The sequence below is a fragment of the Salvia hispanica genome, chromosome 1 (genome assembly GCF_029641045.1).
Source record: "Salvia hispanica isolate PSC_SH4W2 chromosome 1, Shi_PSC_v1, whole genome shotgun sequence".
In the NCBI taxonomy this organism is placed as follows: domain Eukaryota; kingdom Viridiplantae; phylum Streptophyta; class Magnoliopsida; order Lamiales; family Lamiaceae; genus Salvia; species Salvia hispanica.
Window position 1 is genome coordinate 30110993 of NC_142692.1, and position 24203 is coordinate 30135195.

Genomic DNA, 24203 nt, shown 5'->3' on the forward strand with positions numbered 1-24203 from the left:
AATACACCGTCAAGGGACATATATCCCGGGAACTATATCTTCGAGGCTGTACAATTCATGCCCGTAGATGATGTGAATAAGGTAAAATTTTACCTTGCTTTTTATTAAGTCTGTTTGAAGTAATATTTCAGTAAAATGAAGTAATTATCGTACTGAATGAACTATTTTTTACCTTACCCTTTATTAACTCTGTTTGAAGTAATATTTCGTTATGATGAAGTAACTGTCATACTGAATGAACTATTTTTTATATAATACTACTGGCAGGGTCTTAATGTACAAATGGCAGATGTTACATCGCCATCAAACTTCAGTGTTGACGCATGCCTTATGGATAACTTAATAGCTAATATAATGGAGAAGGTAAAATCTGAATTTTCAGAAGTATACATCTCAAAAAATGAAATAGTTTGTCTTTGGAATAAATAATTTTCTAAATCAATACCAGGATTTGCATACATTATGTGTTGTTCAACATGGATCAAATGTGAGATTGCATATAGATGATGAGCCAAAGGATGATGGTACCAAGGTATAAATCTAAATTACATGATTAAAAATCTTTATCACCCTACTACACACAACATACAACCATGTGACATGATCCCTTTACTTGTTTGATCCATGGTTACAAATGTCAAACCTAACAAGCATTGAATACTTTTTACTTCATTATATTAATAATTTGGTTCATTACGTAGAAGATCCAGTTCATTATGAATTAACTATCTTATTTAATGAAGTATTTTGTTATGTTATTCTACTTCCAGAATCTTAGTATACAAATGGCAGATATTACACAGCCATCAAAGTTCAGTGTTACCTTGCCTTTTATTATCTCTATTTGAAATAATATTTCAGTATTATGAAGTAATTGTCGTATTGAATGAACTATTTTTTACCTTACCTTTTATTAACTCTGTTTGAAGTAATATTTCAATATAATGAAGTAACTGTTGTACTGAATGAACTATTTTTTACCTTGCATTTTATTAACTCTGTTTGAAGTAATATTTCAGTATGATGAAGTAACTGTCATACTGTATTAACTGTTTTTTATATAAATCTAAATTACATGATTAAAAATCTTTATCACCCTACTATACACAACAAATGTCAAATCTAACAAGCACTGAATACTTTTTACTTCATTATATTTATAATTTGGTTCATTATGTAGAAGATCCAGTTCATTATGAATTAACTATCTTATTTAGTGAAGTATTTTGTTATGTAATTCTACTTTCAGGATCTTAGTATACAAATGGTAGATGTTACACAGCCATCAAAGTTCAGTGTTGATGCTGGACTTATGGAAAATTTAAGAGTTAATCTAACGGAGAAGGTAAAATAACAATTTGAGAAGAATACATCTTAAATAATGAAGTATCTTGTCCCTGAAATGTATCATTTTCTGAACCACTACCAGAATTTGAATACACCGTGTGTTGATTAGCATAGATCCAATGTGAGATTTCATAAAGATGATGGAACCAAGGTACAAATCTAATTTACATAATTAAAAATATGTATCCTCCTACTACACACAACATAAAAGCATTGAAATGATCCTTTGCCTTTTTTTGATCTATGTTTATGAATGTCATACTCAAACAGCAGTACATACTTTGTACTTCATTTTATTTACAATTTAGTTCATTATGTAGAATATTAATGTGGATGCGGAAATTCAGTCAGTGTTGAATGCTTATAAGGATATAGACATGGATGATGATTTCATGGAAAGTTGTTTGGTTGGTAAGCCAGTGTCAACTGAGCTCATTGTTTACAACGCCAACAAGGTAAGCTTGTGCAAAGTCATAGATAATTTGAAGTTTGTTCTTAATATGATGAAGCTATAATAATTGATTTATTTATTGCAAACAATAGATCAAAACTTTGAAGGAACGGATGGATGTACGTACTAGAAATGAGAAAAATGTGTCTCATGCATTGAGATCTCCATTCAATGAACGACCAGTTAAGATTACAAACAAGCTCAGTAAAGATGAAAAAGAATCATATTACTGGATTCTTACAACACATAAAACGGAAAAGTATGATTTCTAAATTGTTTTCTAATAGTGTATTGCATTATTTTTACTAGTATGTGAAATTCTAACATATATTAAAAAATATGCAGACTTGAACTTGTTTATGACGATGACGTTGTAAAAGTTACAAAGATGGAAATGTGTTCCTTGATACCTAGGAAATTAATTGTGGTTGGCGTTATAGATGCATGGGCTTCCTACCTCAACAATATGGAAGAATTCCGATCACTGAACTCATCAAGGCGACTATTTTTCACCACTTATCCATGTGTAAGTACATATTATTTAAATTAAATAATATTAATTGTTGTGAAAATCCTAACTATGTTAATATACAGTTGTATACGATTGTTACAAAGCCTCAAAACATGGATGTCAGCAAAATCATTGCAAACTTCTACAGCAACTTGGACAGAGACGTGAAGGAAATACAGAATTTCAAATGGGAACATGTGGACACGGTACAAGCATCATTCTGAAGTATCTTAATTTTTTATGAAGTAGTAATTTGAAAAAATGAAGTTAAAGCTATACTGTATAAACCTATGAAGTAGTTAATTGCCAAAATGAAGTAATAAAACTTAATAGTGAAGTAATAGACTCTAAATATGAACTATCTATTTACTGTTTTGTATGGGTTTAGGGTTTTAGGAATAAAATCAGCTGTTGTGTTGTTTCATATTCTTCAGATATTTAACAATACTTCATTCTCCCAGTTTTTTACTTCATTCGTGTGATCTTTTACTTCATTACATAGGTCTTTTTCCCCATATGTGCGAATGAGCATTATTATGGTATTTGCTTTTGCTTCAAAAGAAATGGAATTGCTGTACTAGATAACTCTGAAAATGGCGACGATAATGATCTCACAACCAATTATAGTGACATTCCAGAGACGCTGGTTTGTATTCTTCACATATGATTTAATTTTATTACACTTACATATGATACACAACTAAAAATAACATATATTTTATTATCCATGCAGAGATCATATTTTTGTCACTTCCTCACCAACATTGGTCTTCACAAACAGTGCAAGACAATATCCAATGCTGAAATACAGAGATTCAAAATGCCATGGAGAACTTCTGAAAATGTTGAAGACTGTGGAGTATTTCTAATGCGCCACATGGAAACATACAAGGGTGAGCGCGAAGGTTGTTGGAACTGTGGTTTAAAAAAATCAAGTTCAGGTGTTCTCCAGAGCTTGAGGGCCAAGTATTGCTCAGCATTGATGTTAGCAAATAACAGCCATACAAGCTTCAACAACAAACAAGTTACCGCAGCATACTATAAAGAGGAAAGCAATAGCCATGTAATAGATGTTGAGAAAATGATTGCAGCATATTTAAAGAAAAAATGAAGATTTTAGCAGATTAAGTTTTGATATATACATTGATCTGTTTTGAGCAATTCAAAATAAAGTACTTCGCTTATTAATTTTGTTCTATATTAGATTTAAATGTCGCATTGGATAATAGATATAGTTCATTGGGTAGTTAATTTGTAGAATGAAATAATAAATTATAATAATGAAGTGGAAATCTATAATAATGAAGTATCAGACTTTTATTATGAAGTATCTATTTACTGTGTTGTATGGGTTTATGGTTTAAATTTAACTGCTGTGTTATTTGCTCATACAAATGAAGATTTTTGCAGATTAAGTTTTGAAATATACATAAATCTGTTTTGAGCAATTCAAACTAAAGTACTTCACTTATTAATTTGTTCTATATTAGATTTAAATGTCGCATTGGATAATAGATTTAATTCATTGGGTAGTTAATTTGTAGAATGAAGTAAAAAATTATAATAATGAAGTGGAAATCTATAATAATGAAGTATCAGACTTTTATTATGAAGTATCTATTTAACTGCTGTGTTATTTGCACATATAAATGAACTAAATATTCTATTTAATGATATAATAAACTCATATCAATTAATAAGCTAATGATCTGTTTTCATAAAAAGTTTAAACTAATTCAAATTCAAATTATAAATGAAATAAGAAACTACGGGTCTGAAGTACTGAACTTAAAAAATGAAGAACAAAACATATTCCACTGAAGTAATAAACAACAAAACAGAACTACTGTTCGAGAACAGAACAACAAGCATCAACATTGTTGTTTCCTCTTTTTCTTCTTCTTCAACTCCTGTATCTTGTCACAATTCCTTGAATCATGCTGACCAATCTCGCCACATTTTCCACATTTCCTTCCAGGCTTCGACAACTCTCTTATTTCTTTCTCAAGTCGTGAAAGACGTCGACCAGGGTGCTGACAACATCAGGTGGATGAACTTCTATTTCACTAGGGACTTCTGGGCCATAAAAATTCTCAATCATCTGTCTCTTTTCACTTATAGACAATACATTTCCCTCACCAAGTATTCAGCCATAATATGTCTAAATGCACGAATTTTATCACCATCTCCCTCTATAAGCCGTGCGATATCATAAAAATCTGCATGCATATCCCTGTATTCCTGCTTCGTCTCATCCACAGCAATAAATGACTCAATATTATCATCAAAACCAAAATGCACAGGCTTGACAAATTTAGACTTCATCCAGTGTCCTCCATGTAACTCATCAGGGACTAACTTCAATTTTTTTTTTCTCAAGATCCAAAATATATGACTGCAAACGAGCTCAAGCCTCTCAAACATCTTACAACCACATGCATATGAATCACAAGAAATTGAGTATGAAACTGTCCAGTTCTTTGAGAACTTATCATTCAACACATAAATCTCATTCTCACCAACGGTTGACACTGTCACCATGGTGACATTATAGACTGCTTCCTCAATCTCAATCTGAATTAGTTTGAAACCACTGTCACTGTAAATTGTTGATGCATACTTCTCAAGAGCTGAATTTGTTTTCAAAGTTGGAATTGTGTTAAAATCCAAGTATTCAAGCCTATTATTGTTGCTCCTTTGACCATCCAATGCATTTTTGTAATACATAAGAAATTCAACAAGATTAGATCGAGACTTGGAGTACCTCTTGAAGAATATGTTCTGAGATTCAGATATAGATGTGGTCTTTATCAATGAACTCATTGGAAAATCCCTAAAATATGCAGGAACATGTAGTTCATCAAGTAATAAAAAATACATCATTTATTGGCTAATATACTTCAGCAGACATAAAATATGTTTCCAAAGGAGGATACGTGCCCAATATTTTCGTGAGTCAAACATAGAGGTAAACCACTCATTGTCCTTAAGCCCATATTTTTCCATTACATTATTCCAGGATTCTTCAAATTCTTCAGGCTCTATCAACTCAGACCAAACACAACTATTTAACTCCTTTTTCAAATCTTCATTGCCAAGTTGACTCTTTGGTAACTTTTCCACAACTTTAAACATGATGTGCCACATGCACCATCGATGTCTTATATCAACAAGGACTCTTTCCACAGCAACCTTCATTCCCAAATCCTGATCAATAATGATCAATTTTGGTGCAGAACCCATGCATTTGACAAAACGTTCAAAAAACCATGAGAAAGAATCGGCATTTTCCTTAGATAATAAGCCTGCACCAAATGTTACAGGTCTTCCATGGTTGTCTTTTCCTGTGAACGGTGCAAATATCATGCAGTACCTGCATTAAATCAATTCATCAAAAAGATTCAGTAAATGTTATGCAGTACATGAATTATAAGTTAGTTCATTCTGTTTAGTAAATACTTCATCTTGTCGGAGTTTTACTACATTCAACTAAGAATTCTAAATAATTATGCACTCACTTCATTCCAGTAGACTATTAATTCACTATTGACAGTTACTAGTACCTAAAGTCAATGTTTCATGCATATGCAAGTTGATCACATCGATAATCATTTTACTATAAACAGCATTATAAGTTAGTTCATTCTGTTTGGTAAATACTTCATCTTGTCGGAGTTTTACTACATTCAACTAAGAATTCTAAATAATTATGCACTCACTTCATTCCAGTAGACTATTAATTCATTATTGACAGTTACTAGTACCTAAAGTAAATGTTTCATGCATATGCAAGTTGATCACATCAATAATCATTTTACTATAAACAACATACTTCATACCTGTTAGTTGAATAGGTTGCGTCAAACGATACTATATCACCGTAGAGATGGAAATTCTTAATAGCAATGGGATCACACCAGAAAAGACGAGTGAGCCTATCTTTGGAGTTCACCTCAAAATCATAAGTGAATGCTGGACAATTCTCCTTCTTTCGGCTCATTTCATTAAGTATCATTTGTGCATCTGCCCCACGAGTAAATGCTCTCAAGTCGCGCCTATAGTTTCGAACTTCTACAACCGTACACCCAACATAATCCAGCTCACCAAGAACCTCATTCAGCAACTTAAAATTCAACGTAGGACCTATGTTTGCACTTGCACAATCTAATATAAATTTCTGATGCATTAGATCAATGTTGCGATTCAGCCTCATGAATCGCCTATGGCGTCCCTCAACCATATCATAATTTTGTTTTTCTTCAAACTGTTTGACAACATAACCAATTCCCTTACAAAACTTAATCCCAATTTTAGACTTGCAAAAACACTTCCTAGAAGAACGTCTACGTTTTGACTCATGCCCTTGCATTTTATTTTTCTTCTCACCTTCTCTACTGCACACAACATATAACCATGTGACAAGATCCCCCTCCTTCTTTGATCCATGTTTACGAGTGTCAAACCCAACATGCCGTGCATAATTATTATAGAACTCAGTAGCATCATCAAGTTTAGGAAAAATCAGTCCTACATAGGGCTTCAGTTGGGATGGACAGTCAGGTAGGTATGACACTGATATAAAACATGCAAACTACTGTCAGTGGAAAATTAAAACAAACAATTTATGCCTACAAATTTAGTTCATTATAACAACAGTTTAGTTCATTTAGCTGTTTTATTACTTCATTATAACAACAATTTAGTCGAATTAATGGCATACTTTAATGTGCAAACAACACATCAGTTAAATATATTACTTCATTATAATATTTTATTAATTCATTTTTACAGCGATTTACTTCATTATTATGAATTATTACTTCATTTTAATAGTGATTTAGTTCATTATTATGAATTATTACTTCATTTTAGTAATAAAACCCAACTGTATAAACAAATCAATGATATTACTTCATTATCATAATTTATTATTTCATCTTATCAGTTTATTACTTCATTAAAAAGAATATGTAGTTCATTTTAATGTGCAAACAAGTCAGCATATACACTACAATAATATCAGCATTTAATATTCAATAAGAACAGAAGTTCGGTTTTAATGGTTATTACTTCAGGATAACTTAACTTTACTTCATTATAACAACAATTTAGTCGAATTGATGGCATACTTTAATATGCAAACAACACATCAGTTAAAGATGTTACTTCATGATAATATTTTATTAATTCATTTTAACAGTGATTTACTTCATTATTATGAATTATTACTTCATTTTAGTAATAAAACCTACTGTGTAAACAGATCATTTATATTACTTCATTATCCTAACTTATTACTTCATTTTATGAATTCAATACTTCATACTAACTAGATTATAATTAAAAGGAAAACAGATCATTTATATTACAGGATCTTATCAGTTTATTACTTCATTCTCATGTTTTATTACTTCATTTTGGTAATAAACCTAACTGTATAAACAAATCAATGATATTACTTCATTATCATAATTTATTACTTCATCTTATCAATTTATTACTTCATTAAAAAGAATATGTAGTTCATTTTAATGTGCAAACAAGTCAGCATATATACTATAATAATATCAACATTTAATATTCAATAAGAACATAAGTTCAGTTTTACTAGTTATTACTTCAGGATAACTTAACTTTACTTCATTATGAGTACAAATCGCATATACACTACAATAATATCAGCATTTAATATTCAACAAGAACAAAAGTTCAGTTTTACTTGTTATTAGTTCAGGATAACCAAAGTGTAGTTCATCATGAGTACAAATCGCATATACACTACAAACATGAAAAAAATTTGTTTTACTTCATTAGTTTTAAGCTCATGGATCAGCGTTCCAACGTTGCAACGTAGTTTTTAGCTCATTTTTCCGACCATTTTCTTCATTATTAATATGATTACACTACAAACATGAAAAACATAAAAAATAACACATTACTCAATTGGAAAAAGTCATGAACCTTCAACTGTGGTATTATCTGATTCTGGCTCTAAATCTGAATCAGAATCCGTATCAAAAAGAGATCCTCCTGGATTAGTAAGATCATCCATAATCGATCCAACATTTTTCGATGTAGATCCAGTTGAAGTAGATCCTAATACGTCTTCAACCGCGAAATTTGTTGATGTAGATCCTAATCCGTCGATATTCTCCATGAGAGTCAGAATATTGCCAAATTGAAGCAAAACGCGATGGTGAATCAAAGGCAGATCGTGAATTAAAGTAGAACGCGATCCTAAATTGAAGAATCGTGGAAGGAAGATTGAGGAAGATTGTAGAAGAACTTGATTGAAGAACTTGATTGAAGATCGTGGACGGCAGATCGTGAATTGAACGAGAATTGAAGGAGAATTGAAGGAGAACGACGAATTACGATTGAGATGAGGAGAACGACGAAACGCAATTGAGATGAAGAGAATAGGTTTTGCATGTTAAAAATTAATTTCCTAAAATACCCCTCAGCAAGTTTTAATTGAATAAAATTAAAAATAAATTGTAAATTAATCCTAGCCACAAGATTAAGAAAATGGAAGGCCTTAATTTGGTCTCTAGTTCGGCCCTTAAGAATGGTTCGACATTGATCACAACTCTATATATCTAGTATAACAACTAATTTTAAAGTTACAACGTACATCCAACCACGTGCTGCCACATGGCACGAAAAATGCAATATTGTATACAGAAAAATGCAATACGCATTTGTAGAAGCTATAAATGAATTTCGGCAGATTGCATTTTTGTTATATGCAGATTGCATTTTTTATTGTTAAGTTTTGCATTTTAAATATTGACTGTTTAAATTGCATTTTATATATAGACGGATTGCATTTTTATATGTGAAAATGCAAAACTCAACACTATAAAATGCAATTTACATACAACAAAAATGCAATCTGCAAAAATGCATATACAACTAGATTGCATTTTTGTGTTTAAAATATTGCATGTTTTGTGCCACATGGCAGCACCAGATTGGATGTACGTTGTGACTCTAAATAAGGGGGCACCCTAGTGCTCCCCTATATATATATATATATATATATATATATATTATATATATATATATATATAGGGTAGCATTAAACTCCTTTTACCCCTTTAGATACTATTTCCTTCTTGATCACATCCATTAGATTAGTATGATGGATGGACTAGATGATGCCTTACAAAATCATCCTGTGTTGCATTATTAGGTTCATTCTGTGCATTATATGGGTAAAATTGTAAAACATCCATGAATTAAAATGGCAGGAGCGAGATTTAAGCAATCCTTCCATATGCTCAATCTCTCTCTCACTCCAAACGTCTCTTCCCATCAGCCCACGATTCTGAAATCGTCTCCCCCATTTCAAACTAGGAAAAACCCTAGCCGCTACTCAAATTGAAGAGACACCACCACTCCGGCCGATTTTTCGCCGTGAAAGCACCGCCGGTCGACGATTCATAGTTCTAATGTGATTCCTTCGCCGCGCGATGATAGATTTACAGTCGACAACAAGGCGGGTTTCAAAAGTTCCGATTTTTGGTAAGAGACACTTCTAATCGTCAATTTTCGTCATTAAAACAGTGACGATTTTTTCACACATTTGGTCGACACATTTAATGATTCAATTTTTCGTAAAACCCACTGTTAATCGCCTATTTTCACCGCCGACACACAACCTAATCGTCGATTATTGATAGGGTTCATTTTTTCGTAATACCCACTGTTAATCGCCTATTTTTTCGTAATACCCACTGTAAATCGTAAAATCGTGTTCATTTTTTATAGGGTTCTGTCCATTATTGAAGTTTGTAGTGAATGACTGGTTTCCAATTGTGTATTGGGCGATTTGGTAGATGAAATCGTATCTGGGTTGATTTTTGGTTTGTCTTGCATTTGCCTTTATATTCATTCGTGCATTATTTGATGCAATGTGTACATTATTGTAGGTAGTGGTGTGCATTACTTTTTTGTTTGAATCTACATCAATCGGTTTGATAAAATGCCTTAAAATTGAGTGAAATTTGTATTCATATTTGCATTATTTGTTGCCATTTGTATATTATTGTAGGGAGTGGTGTAAATTATTGTATGGAGTGGTGTACATTATGTTTTTTGTTTTACTTTAAATGCTTCGGTTTTATAAAAGGTCAATGGTTGATAGAATGTAATATTCCTTGGTCCATTATTTGCTTACTTTTGTACATTATACAGTTAGTATTGTGCATTAATGCGATACATTATTGATTTTCGAGCAGCGGCGAAGCAGCCTTGGTTAGATATTGACGAAGCGGTGGATGATGTTCTTCCACTTGCGATTGCGCAAAAGTTCAGGGAGAGGTTGGTTGAGCAGCAAAGGTCCTATTGCCTCTCGTCTGATTTCCAAGAGGGAAAAGGCAATAAAGGAGGCTACTAGGCCTCTTAGACGGTGCAAGGCTTGCGATGAGATGGGACATCACGACTCTAGAAACTGTCCAATGTTTAAAGAGATGGCAAAGGAGAAAGAGCTTCATAAGGGCAAGAGGAAATCTTGATGTATCTTGTACCTAAAAACATTATTAGTTCTAGTTTTCGGTTTAGTCTTAGTTATCATTTCGTTTCGAATGTGTTATTAATCCTACCACTGTCAACAATTTATGCATAATAATTATACATTTTTAGTCTGTTAATGTACATTATTAGTAACGAAGTTGTACATTATTGTCTACAAGCACTTAACTTTTTGTACTTAAATAAAGGGAGTAATGCACAGAAAATCATTATTAATGCAAGACTATTGTTCGATAATGCACGTTAACAAAGTAATGGAATAATGGTATAAATAAAGGGAGTAATGCACAGAAAATCATTATTAATGCAAGGCTATTGTTCGATAATGCACATTAACTCCCGAAAAATGCAAATTTATTATGCATAAAATGTTCACAGCGCTAGAAATAATAAAACTAAGACAACGAAACAAATAATAAAACTGAATACAAGACGAAAACTAATTTTTTAGGTACAAAACACATCAAGCTTTTCTCTTGCCTTTACTAAACTCTTTCTCCTTCGCCATCTCTTTAAGCATTGGACAGTTTCTAGAGTCGTGATGTCCCAACTCATCGCACGCCTTACAACGTCTAAGAGGCCTACTAGCCTCCTTTACAGCCTTTTCTCTGTTTGAAATCAGTTGGCTCGCGGAGCTGCTAGCATGACCCTTGGTCTTTACAAAATCTGGAGGATGGACCTCTACTACTTCAGGCCTTGGCATTCCATAAAACTCTTCAATCATGCGCCTCTTTTCAAAGGCCGACGTTGGAGGAGTTCCAGCTTGAAGAGAATTAACAAGTTCTTCCAAACCACCTACGAATGCACAAAGCACGTCAATGTCCGTCTCAAACCGTCGAATAAAACCGTAGAAAAGCGATATCCCTTGATTTGAAACAGTATAACGAACACTATACATAAATAAAAGCATATCAGAATTTATTTTCATTATATGATATCAACCATACATTACATATAAGAAAGAATGCATTATACACTGTTATTCGTACTTTATATAAATCCAAAATTACAACACAGCAGAGGCGAGAAAAAAAAATAAACACTAAACCCTAATACATGAGACTTGTCGCCTAAGCAAAATACTAAACCACATCCACCAATTACTGCTGAAGCCTACTGGACTAACTTCTTCCATTGTTGAACAACACAAATTCGATAATATGGCACGATACGGGGCTGCTCCAATCCAGAAAAGACTACTATTCGTACATCATAACATAGCAGCCGAGAAAACAAAATAAACACTAAACCCTAAACCATATCCACCAATTACCGGTAAAACCTACTGGATAGTTTCAAGTTACATAAACCTTCTTCCATTGTTAACGTCAATTATGGAACTAGTACCAATTAACAGATACAGAAAATCAAAAAGGGTTGCGTTAATATGTGTGATATGGAAATTAATGAAACGTTGATACAATAATCAAATACTTTTCGACAAATTTACCTTCTTCCATAGTTGAATCATAAGCTTCGTCCATTGTTGAAGAACCACCTTCTTCCATTGTAGTAAAGATAATCTTCTCGGAACTCTCCAAAAAATAATTCTACAAGTTTCGCACGATCGCACTATTTGTTAAGACCATAATTTTCGAGAATGAAGAACGATGAAAGATTAATCGCTGCAAGATGAAAGAGAATGGAGAATGGAGAACGATGAAAGAGAAGAGACAATTCTGTACTATGAATGAAAAAAACCGCTGCAAGATATTGTGAGGGAAAGAATCATGGACTTACCATAACCGACGTCAATCCATATCCCCTAAACGCCCTTCTATAATTTTTTAATGAATAAAAATGATTAAATCGGGAACTAATTTCAGCCTTTAGATCTTAATAATGGATGGAGGAGATTAAAAAGGAAAAAGCACAAAAGATGGGAAAAGTATATGAATACATCCCTATATATATATATATATATTTAATATTATTAATTATGAGTAAATTTTGAAATAAGTTAAGTAATGAAGTATATAACATGAAAATTTTTGTGTATAATAGTTTTAGAAAAATAAAAAATATATCACAAAAAATAGCAAAAAAAAATGAAATTATCAATTCTGAATAGATTTTGAAATAAATTAATTAATGAATTACAATAAAACATAAATATTTTCATGAATAATAGATGTAACAACATCACAAAAAATTGTGAAAAAACAAGTTTAAAATAATAAAAGACCAACTGTGCTTGATAGGATTCAAACACGAGGTGTTAAGGTTATAGGCCTTGCAGTTTACCACTTCAGCAATTTAGTGATACATGATTCGAATGAATATAAAATATATAGGGCTTTTTTCAATTATTGGGGGTTTCATGGATCCCCCAAAGACCCTTAGTAGGTCCGCCACTGAATATGTAGTCACTCTATGGGTAGTGATAAAATGTAATTATGATCTCGATCGTTAGAAAATGTCAATAGATGACAAAATAACATCAACAGAAAATATTAACATAATGTCAACACAATATCAATACATCATTGACACTGTATTGACATTTTATGTTGTTGTTATTTTTATCATCTATTGACATTTATTAACAGTCCGGATCATAATTTGGAGTTTGTACAATACTTAGAGTTTGCATTTGATTACATCATGTTACCCTATAGTGTCCCCTTATGCATATACACTACAATAAAAAAATTGGATGACGATAATTTTTAATGCTATTATGGACGTTAATTTGTGTATCTGATTATATCACCAACACTTCATAAAGTATATTTATTGTTAGTGTGTCAATTCAAATTAGGGGACACAAATAGAAGCGTCATCAAAACACAAAAGATTTAGTTAATTTTTCTTCAACTCAGGGACCCTTTTTTTTGGGTCCTAAATTTTGGTTTTATTTAAGAATTTTCAAACGTATAGTAATTGCGTCTCAATTTTTATGTCCCTAAAAGATACTAGTAAGTTTTTTTTAGTGATGAGATAAATTATAACGGTTGATTTTTAATAATGTCCCTGAATCTGAAAGGTTTATACTGCTAATAATCTATGATCTTGGAAGCCATTATTAATTTCTACAGACCATGTTTAATTCAGCAATTTAACTATGTCTTGATGGAAATTATTTCTTGATCTTAATTTAGTTTAATAGATGCGAATTGCAACAAATTAAAGCAGCAAAGTAGCATATGTTGATAACCGAAATCTTGACGCGACTTGTCAGTTGCACTTTTGTTTAGAATATAAAATCGAATTTAATACGGTACTCGCATATTTCAGTATCTGTCTATTTTTGTGCTGTATATCATGTCATCCACAGTCAATATTGGTTGCTATGGGATGCAGCAGGACTTGGGCGGGCGCCATCAGCCCCGACAAGTGTGTACTGAGTCCCGGCCCGGGTGATGGGAGCCGTTACTGAACCAACGGTCCCCTCACGTGTATGAATGAGCCCAATGAGCTAGGCCATCTCCAATATAGTCCGAGTGTTTAAGTGGTCCAAAAGTGATATATATATCACATCTCCAATTAGATTCAATTGAATAACTGGACCAAAAAGTGATATATGCCAAGAAGCCCAATTGAGACCCAAAGAAAAAGACCATTGCCGAGAACCAAAGTTCATGGTCTTGGACACTCGGCCGAGGCAGACAGGTGAGTCGCTGCACCACCACAAAAAAAACTTACTCCCACCGTCTGTGAATAGTAGTTTCATTTTTTTTTATTTTAGTTTGTTCGTGAATAGGAGTCCTGGTTCACTTTTACAATAAATGGTATAATAACGTCTCACATTCCACTAACTCATTTCGCTCACATTTCATTTAAAATTAAAATATACAAGCGGAAACCACATTCCATTAACTTTTTTCCTACCCATTTTTCTTAATATTTCTTAAAACCCGTGGCACCAAGAAATGAGACTCCTGATGGCGTACGTAGGGAGAATCTTTTAATGATACAACAATAGAGATGCAATTACTTACGTTGTAAAATTTTGAAAAATAACGACAATTTAATTAGGGCGCAAAAGAAACTATCTTAATCTTTTGTTTTTCTAAGACGCTTCCATTTACCTCCCCTAAGTTTAGTTGAGACACCAATAATGATGACATTTCTTTAAAGCATTATAAACACAAATTAGCGTCCTTAATTGCATTAAAAATATTCTTAAGTCGTCTCCAACCATTTACACCAAACTTAACTCATTTTTTAGTTTATGTCATATCAAAAAGTAATTTTACTCTAATCGTTTATATAATTTTACACCATTTTGAGTATATGTCTCATAAATTTTTGTTTACCCAATAATTTTAAAAATTATCTTCCATTAACGAAAATAACATAATATTCCTAGTTAAGATGATACACTTTTTTTAGTTTATCTTAAATAATTACATATTTTATTTTTTAAAATAATAAAGTGATTATCTTTCAAATTAATTACACTCATCACTTCTCTCTTAAATTAAATATATTAATTAATAATTCCTAAATTTTGTGCCAACTGAAAAATTTGTCATTTTACTTGGAACGGATGATGTATGAAAATAACAACTAAAGTAATGATAGATGGTAAACAAACCCACTTCATGTCTTCATCTGTTCTTCATTTGTAATGTATTGTTTGATGAAAAGTTTCCAAAAATAATTGAATACTCTACGACTTAAACTTGCAAAATGAACTATAAAACAAGATAGTCCACGTGGACCGTAGTTATAAGTTAAGCGGCGTGAATGCAATGGAAAATTGTACGTTCACGTGTATATACTAGCTGGCTCAATACGATATAAATTATAAACGAGTAATGTGTTTTTTATATGATGAACATAAATTCACCGTCCTTGTCTCCGTTGCATTATGGAGTACATTAATCTGAAAACTAAAAAACGTAGATACATCACCCTATTGCTACTGCCTACTCATAAATCTAGAAAACAAAATTTTTGAGGATAAAAATTGAAAAACTTTGGAGAAGTATATTTCGCATATAATATTCCACAATTAAAAAATAAATATAAAGATTGTAATGAAAACGAAAATGACAAATTTGATTCCTTGTTGAACGGAAATACTATGTGACAATAAATTAGAAATTTATGAATTTTGTAAATCTGAAAAATATTTGCAGCGTTGGTATCCCTAAACGAAATAGAGAGGTCTCAATCAACATATTAACAAGCTAAGATTGTTGAAACATTAATTGTTACTCAATCCAAAAATTAACAATTAATAGAAATGAGAAGGATTGTGAATTTGTGGTAGAGATTAAGTTGTTGTGGGTCGCAAGTGAAGTTAATATAGATTGTCAAGAATCTTAAGATGATTAATGAAATTTTATGACAACACCTATTGCCAACCCAACCTTCATGTATCGTTGTTATGTACTAGTAGTGTCTTATATGAGCATTATTCGTTTTATTATAATTATTTTGATTTTAATTACTTAAAATTATTAATAACATCATCAATTATAAATTATATAAATCTAAGCATAAATTATCTATTTTGTCTATCATTTTAAAAATCTAAATAGAATTAATTATATTTTAATTTTATATAATTTGCAAAATCAATAATATGAATAATTTTTAAAATATTGGAATTAATTTAAATATATAAAAGAACAAAAACATTATTAATGTAGATTAAACTATATGGATGCTTGTATAATTTTACCTCAGGTTTGATCATTGTGCATAAGAACGTAGTCGATAAAACTTTTAGGGATTAGATCAACAGTGTCCCATTAATTTCATTATTTTATAATAATTGTGTATTAAAATACTATAAAACCCAAACACTAAAAAATATGTTCCGGAATTTTAGGGTAATTATTAGTTTAAATATTGCTAAACAAACACTAATTTCAATATTTTATGATATACTGAGCCCTAAACTTCAATATACTAATATGTCACTAGAAAATTTAATTTTAAAATATATATACCCAAAATTTAAATTAAATACTCATATAAAAACAATTATAAACACTATTTAGTTTATTGAGTCTTAGTTAATGATATTCAATCATGCTCAAATATAACTAACTTAAGTAAAAGAAAAAATAATGAAACTAAAATAATATTTGGTCCATAAAAACTTTAAATTTCCCAAAAATATGTTATTTCCCATAAACTATCAAAAAGATATAGTAGTATTTTTATTTTAAATGTCTGATATAGTACTACTATTTTTATTTTTTAAATGTTTTAATTTTAATTTTTAACACTAGGGTTTTACACATCATACACCACCTGAAGATTAACATTAAAAATGTCACGTAATCCAGCCGGATATGCTTCTGACCGACCTGTCACTGGAAAAACAATCAATCCCAAAGTTCATGGTTTTTCTTACCCTTTTTATAGTTTATGAAAAATAACAAATTGGAGAAAGTTAACGGTTTTTTAGAGCAAAATCTAAAAAATATTAGTTTAGTAAGAGACGCCAAAGTTGGAAGTTGGAACAAATGATCTCATGCATAATTAAGTGGTAAATAGAGTAGTGGGACGTCAAAAATGCACCACTCAATCTTAATCCAGTTTCCATCGAATCAGATTTAGTACTATCTTCTTTTTTATGTCTCATTTACTATCTATGTCTCACCCCTAAATTAATTATTTAAAAATTTATTACAAAGTAAAGTTTATCATAATTAATTTTAATTATTTTTTTTTAAAAAAAATAATAGTCTTGCTCGTGAATTTATCAACTCTAATAATTAAATCTTTTTCTAGTTAATTAAGTGACAATAAATTCTACAGAAAACTACGCACCCTACTTTGAAGTAATCAACTCTTAACAATAGGAATAATACATGAAAAACGTGTATATGAAATTATAAATATTTTACACTGGACTATTAAAAAAAATTGACTTATTCAAACAATTTATCGTACTCCTGAACACGACAGTTTGTATTTTATAATATGTCCGCCGCAAGCGAGCAATACCAATATAATGCAAGTGGCATTTATAAAGAAACAATATACTGTTCCATTCGTTCACTTGTAGTCTTGTAGAATGATTTAGTTAAAATCAAACGATCAATTAATCATGTTTGAAGTATAAAATTCAAATATAGATACATTAAATTCTCTGCGCTCTAATTGAAATATTGATGTTTGCACTATTTGGGTATGGAGTGTTTATTAAAAGAAATACTATTAAATTTAAAATGTATATTTATATTCTGCTTTGTTTTGCATAACGCGTGCTAAAGAAATTATTTTACAAACTAAGGAAACTTTCGAAAATCATTATATTCACCGGCCTAATTGAACATCAAGTCAGATCGGGATTCGGGTCCCATTCAACTTTTCGTTCAAATTAACGACAATATCCAACTTGACATCACACATTAATAAATTGTATTGAATTATGGAAAGCTCGAATTTGTATCTTCGAAAAATGGTCAAAACCCCTCATATATGCCTATATTTATACAAACTCATTTGTTGCGTATTTGTGAGACATTCGTCCATTTATGTGTCAATCCATATATGAATATATCTATATGTATATTGGTACTAGTTTATAAATCCTGGACCATGAATATTATATTTGACTATTTTGTTACATTTTAATGTCACAGCTTATATTCTATTATGACAATGCAATAGTGAGCCTCATCAATGAATAAAACAGATGGCTCGGCAGCATATTAATTTACAGCATTGTAAAAAACCCTAAAAATTAATTAAATCCGTTGAGATTGAGAAGTGTTGCTCTGAGAGGGCAATTTGAGCTCACAAAGTTGTCAACCAAATGCAAATACGTCTTGAGATCGTGACACGTGGCAACCCCCCTGTTGCTGAGATGCGGGCAACCCTTGCTGCTCAGCCTCAGCTCCTTCCCTATCTCCGCATACGCCCACTGCTTGTCTTGTCCGTGTTTCTGCAGCACGAATCCCGGCATTTTAGTTATCGGATCGTCGGAGTTGACGATCCTCAGCACCTTCGTCCCCCTCTTCTCCAGCTGCCTCCGGAAGCTCCCATTCCCCACTCTCGGCCCCCCGAACGACACCACCGTCACCAGAGGCGCGCGTTCAAACGTCACGTTTATGTCGTGCGCTGTCAGCGTCGCCAGCGCCGCCCCCAGGCTGTGCCCCGTCACCGTTATGCTCAGCCGCTCTCCGCCGTATTCCCGGAGGATTTCACTAATCTCCTCCCGGACCACCTGTTGCAAGCTCGGGTTACCCTGGCTGCCAGACGTGTACAGGCTCAGGAAACCTGTCTGCACCATTGACTCACAGGTGTCCGGAGCCATGTCGACTGGCAGGCACGCCAGTGTGGCGCGTAAATTCTCAAGCCACTCCATACACGTGGCGGTCCCGCGGTACGCAATGACCACGTCGCGCCTTCCCAGGCGGGCGATCTCGTCTGCGTCATCGCAGACTGCCACGTACCCGATCCAGCTGGACTGAATGGACACCCAGGCTGGTAGCCTATCTGTCCACTCAGGCAGCTGGATCCCGCACGTGGCATATAGGTTCCTTTTCACTGTATACCCTTTTTTATTGACTAATATTGAGGTTTTGGGATTTACACACGTGGCATAAGTGGATGATGTGACGTCGAAGTCGAAGCAGCGGTACGCTGCTTCGACGAACTCGCCGTAGCGGAGGATCTCGTTGCGGAGATCGTCGTCGAGGGGATCGAGCAGCCCCTCCCAGTTCTTGATCCCTTGGAACTCCATCCACTTGTCGCGGAGCCGCGCGACGTGGCTCTGGCCGGAATCGGCTGTGGGTAATAGCTTGTTTACCATGCTTAAACTGGAGGTGGAGACGGTGTTAGTTCTCTCCGGCCGCTGCAATGTGGTGGCGCGGTGGCTTGAAGCCGCCGAGAACATGTGGCTTGGCTTTAGGATTCCGGTGGCGAACTTCATTGTTTGTAATAAATGGGTAGTGTGTTACATATAGGAGTATAATTTTATGTTTTTTATTCGATGCTACTATTAAATTTCGTTGTTATTTGAATACTGAATTTATAGTAGATATTGAGGGTGTTTGGGGTTTGTGGTGGGGTGGAGGGGTTGGGATTCGGACGGTGCTATGGATATGGACTTGGGGAAGATATTATTCCATAGTTGCATTTGCATGAAACATATTTATGTGGGGACTACAAATTAAGTATCTAGCTGATCTCGTTATGCTAGTAATTTCTAACCACAAATATTTTAATAAATACTTAGGGTTTAGGAAAATAAAGTTAATGGTCTATTCCACAGTATGTGTTTAACATAATCAAGTTATATTACAGGAGTTTTAATTATGTGATAAATAGGAGTACAAATTATTTGTAATCTGGAGTATATATCTTGTTTACAGTGTAGAATAATATATATACACAGCCTATCACTAAAAAAAAACTTATTTTTAAAGGACATAAAAATCGAGATGTAGTTACTTGGAAAATTTTGAAAAATAATAATTAGACACAAAAGAAAGCGTTTCTAAATTAGTGACAAATTAATTTAATCTTTTACGTTTTTTAAGACGCTTCCATACCAACAATAAGAAATTTTTAAAAAAGTGTTAGTGGTTTATTTAAAAATACAAATTAACTTTTTTAATTGCATTAAAAACTGTTTTTAATATGTAAAGGGGAGATGAGAGAAATATGTGGTCTATAGGAGAAACCTTGGTCGTTTAAACATCCCTAGGTATTTCTAATATGTCTATTCAGATTCATAGCTTTTCTATAGGTCATGCATTAATTGTGTTCTTTGGAAAAAAAAAGTGTTAGTTAGCAGTCATGTTTTATGGGATCAAGATCCTTTGTTGTGCTTAATTGCACATCACATTATGCTGTTCCTCTGAAGAAAAATAGAAAGATATGATTGTTGCGTTTCATGACTTAAATGTTGCGTTTTGATGCACAGCAGCAGGAGATCCAAGCCCTGTATTATGCAATTTGTCTTTTGCCTCCATGCTTAATGGCAATGTTAATCCATCCGATCTATATTATTATTTTCTCAGTTTTCTTATACTTCCTCCGTTCTACATTAATGAATGCGTTTTTTTTTCGACATGCAATTTAAGAAAAATTGTGTTAAGTGAATTAAGTAAATGAAGAATAAAGTAAGAAATGAAAAAGATAGAGAGATGAAGAGAAAATAAAGTAAGAGATGGTAAAGTAAGTGATAAGAAATGTGTTACTTCTACTAAAAGGGAAATGACTTCATTACTATAAAACGTACCAGAATGAAAAAATAACTCCACTACTATGGAACGGAGGGAGTAAATATTCACTCCATCTCTAAAAAAACAAGTATGTAGTCATTTTTGTCATTTTAGTTCATCTAGCAAAATTAATTCACTTTTCAGTTTTAAACTTTTTTTTACCACATACTACCTCCGTCCCCCGAAATTTGCTACACTTTGACCCGACACGAGTTTTAAGAAATGTAATAGAAAGTGAGTTGAAAAAGTTGGTGGGATGTGGGTCCTACTTTTAAAGTATTAGTTTTATAATAAAATGTGAGTAGGAATGAGTTAGTGGAGTATGTGGTCCACTACCAAAATGGTAAAAGTGAAGTGTATCAAATTTTCAGGGACGGACCGAAATGGTAAACTGTATCAAATTTTCAGGGACAAAGGTAGTATTTGTTTACTACTACTATTTACATTAATCTCATTAGCCACTAATGAATGATTATTTAAACTATTTTTTTTAATCTTTAGTTTCAACTAAAAAATATAGAGTATTATTCCCAAAATTTCTATAAACGGTGGGAGTACTTAATTGGATATAGTATATCAATTGACATGCTAACCCAAAGTATAGTACGGTTGAGTGCGACACTAACATGCGCAGGATTTCAAATGTGTGGCTCGAATTAATCTTTGCTTTATCATGGGGCCGTATCATGATATTAATTCATTAAATATTTCTTTAAAAATAATGTACGTGCATTAACGAGGCGGAACTCAAAATTACCTAAGTACTACTCCCTCCGTTCCACAGTAATAGATGCGTTTCGCTTTGAGCATTCATTTTGAAAAAATAATAATAAATAGTTAAAGTGGAGAATAGTAAAGTAAGAAAGAGAATATTGTAGATAAGACTTTTTACTACATTATTCTCTCTCTTACTTTACTCTCTCTCCATTTTAATTATTTATTATCATTTTTTCAAAACGAGAGCTCAAAACGAAACGTTTCTATTACTATGGAACGGACGGAGTATATACTAATAGTAACTCAGAATACTTAAGTACTATATATTAATTAATAGTCACCACGAAAATAAAAGTACTTTAAATATTTTTTTAAAAATAATGTACCTGCATTAACGAGACAGAACTCAAAATTACTTGAGCACTATAAATTAATAGCCACCACGAAAATAAAAGTATTGTATAATAGTAATTTTAAAAAAAAAAATCCTGTCACAACACCAACAATGCAATCATGATATATATCTATCTCATTTTAAATACTTAAGTACTATAAATCAATAGTCACCACGAAAACAAAAGTATTGTATACTAGTAGTAATTTTAATTTTTTTTTCGTCACAACACCAACAGTGCAACCATGATATATATGTGTCTCATTTTAAATACTTAAGTACCATATATCAATAGTTACCACGAAAATAAAAGTACTGTATACTAGTAATTTTAAAAAAAAAAATCGTCACAACACCAACAATGCAACCATGATATATATTTATCTCATTTTAAAGTACTTAAGTACTATAATCAATAGTCACCACGAAAATAAAAGTAATGTATACAAGCAATTTTAATTTTTTTTTCATCACAACACCAACAATGCAACCATGATATATATCTATCTCATTTTAAATGCTCTCTTCCATGCCACTCTAAGTAAAATATTTCAGCACGAGATTTAATGCAGTATTGTTTTGTGAGTAAGTAGATAGAATAAAGTAAAAGAGGAAAAAAATAGAAAAATTATATTTCTATATTTAAAAAGTGCATACTATATTTATAGATAGATTAGATAAAAAAAATTGTATATTCTCGTGTGATTGAGATAGTACATGTTATCGAAATGCCCGTTTATTTAAAATTTAAAGTGAAAAATGTGCTCACTCGCACTGATTGCTGCCGTCCGAACGGTTGCACTGTATGCCACGTGTCATTGTTTTGAAAATAAGAGGAATGAGAATGTACTTGGCTAGGTTTGCAGAGAAGAAACAAAGCAAATTATCCAATAGGATACGTTTCCGAGTTCCGACCATAAGAGTGGTTGACAAGATGACACGTGTTAACCAGGACCAAACCTAAACATGTTTGACTAAAATTGTGACTCTACTTTGTACACCTCAGCACTTCTAAACACACGAATTTCATATTTTATTGCACCTTGTTTCTTATTCCCATGCAACTTTAAGGTAAGTATAAATGAATATCTTGGGACGTGTTTCTCATTACCATGTAACTTTAAGGTAAGTTTATATAAATATCATGCCATATGTCACGTGATCAAATGCAAATTCTAAATATTATACAAATATTAAATTATGCTATGAATTGTTAGATAATGTTAATAGAAGACAAAATAATATTCTCTCTGTCTGTCATTAAATGTCTCATATTTGACTTGCACGGGGTTTAAGAAATTATTTGACTTTATAAAGTAAAGTGGGTAGAAAAATTGATAGAATGTGGGGCCTACTTTTATATATCGATTTTATAATAAAATGTGAGTGGAATTAGATAGTAGAATGTAGGGTCCACTTACCAAATATGGTAAAAGTGAAATGAGATATTTATTGGCGGACAGACAAAAAAGAAAAAATGAAACATTTAATAGCGGACGGAGGGAGTAGCAATAAAAGATGCCAACATATTGTCAATAGTTGATGCTGAGTTTTGTGTTGACATTGTGTTGATATTTTTTGTTGCTATTAGTTTATCATATATTGACATTTTTTAACGGACCAGATCATAGTTTGGAATTTGTACAATATTTAGAGTTTGCATTTTGTCACTATCCTACTACTCCTACTACATATAGGATAATGTTTGAAATATAACCCTTTAAATTGAGTAAGTAAAAATGATTTGTATTAAGTATAATTATAAATTATTTGTATTTATCGGCACTAAACGTATAAATTATACGACCGCGATAAAATTAAAATGTACAATTAACGTAAGGTTCATTTGCGTCGGAAGTAGTCGTATGAAAAAATTTCAAGGGCAATAAGGAACCATCAATTGCTTGAAAGTATAATCTTATCTAGAGTAACATTCAAAATACATTTTAGACGAATGTTAAGGAAAGATGTTATGCACAATTACTAAGATGACGAGAATAGAAAAAAAAGTGAAGAGGAAGAAGTATTGGAAGCAGTTAAGACCATGAATCCATGATGGTGGTGTAACATGTTTTATCTAAATTAAAACATGATTAGAGTCTGAGT

The 24203-nt window shown here is 32.2% G+C and overlaps 2 protein-coding genes and 1 pseudogene across 2 annotated transcripts; 1 reads left to right on the top strand and 2 right to left on the bottom strand.

The window, feature by feature from the left end:
* The first annotated feature begins 282 nt into the window (after window positions 1-282).
* Window positions 283-3420, top strand: LOC148933583 (uncharacterized). Its single transcript, XM_089066610.1, has 8 exons — window positions 283-363; window positions 449-532; window positions 1668-1802; window positions 1891-2057; window positions 2144-2324; window positions 2393-2515; window positions 2812-2955; window positions 3043-3420. Exons 1-8 carry the CDS (start codon window positions 283-285, stop codon window positions 3418-3420), a joined length of 1293 nt encoding a protein of 430 aa, XP_088922736.1.
* A 760-nt stretch (window positions 3421-4180) lies between these two features.
* On the bottom strand, window positions 4181-8466 carry LOC148933584 (protein FAR1-RELATED SEQUENCE 5-like). Its single transcript, XM_089060678.1, has 5 exons — window positions 8271-8466; window positions 6149-6881; window positions 5284-5682; window positions 4449-5142; window positions 4181-4342 (listed from the first exon to the last, which is right to left on the bottom strand). The coding sequence occupies exons 1-5, from the start codon at window positions 8464-8466 to the stop codon at window positions 4181-4183; spliced, it is 2184 nt and encodes a 727-aa protein (XP_088916804.1).
* Window positions 8467-18242: 9776 nt separating this feature from the next.
* LOC125217669 (phospholipase A(1) DAD1, chloroplastic pseudogene) lies at window positions 18243-19725 on the bottom strand (annotated as a pseudogene).
* Between the last annotated feature and the right edge of the window lie 4478 nt (window positions 19726-24203).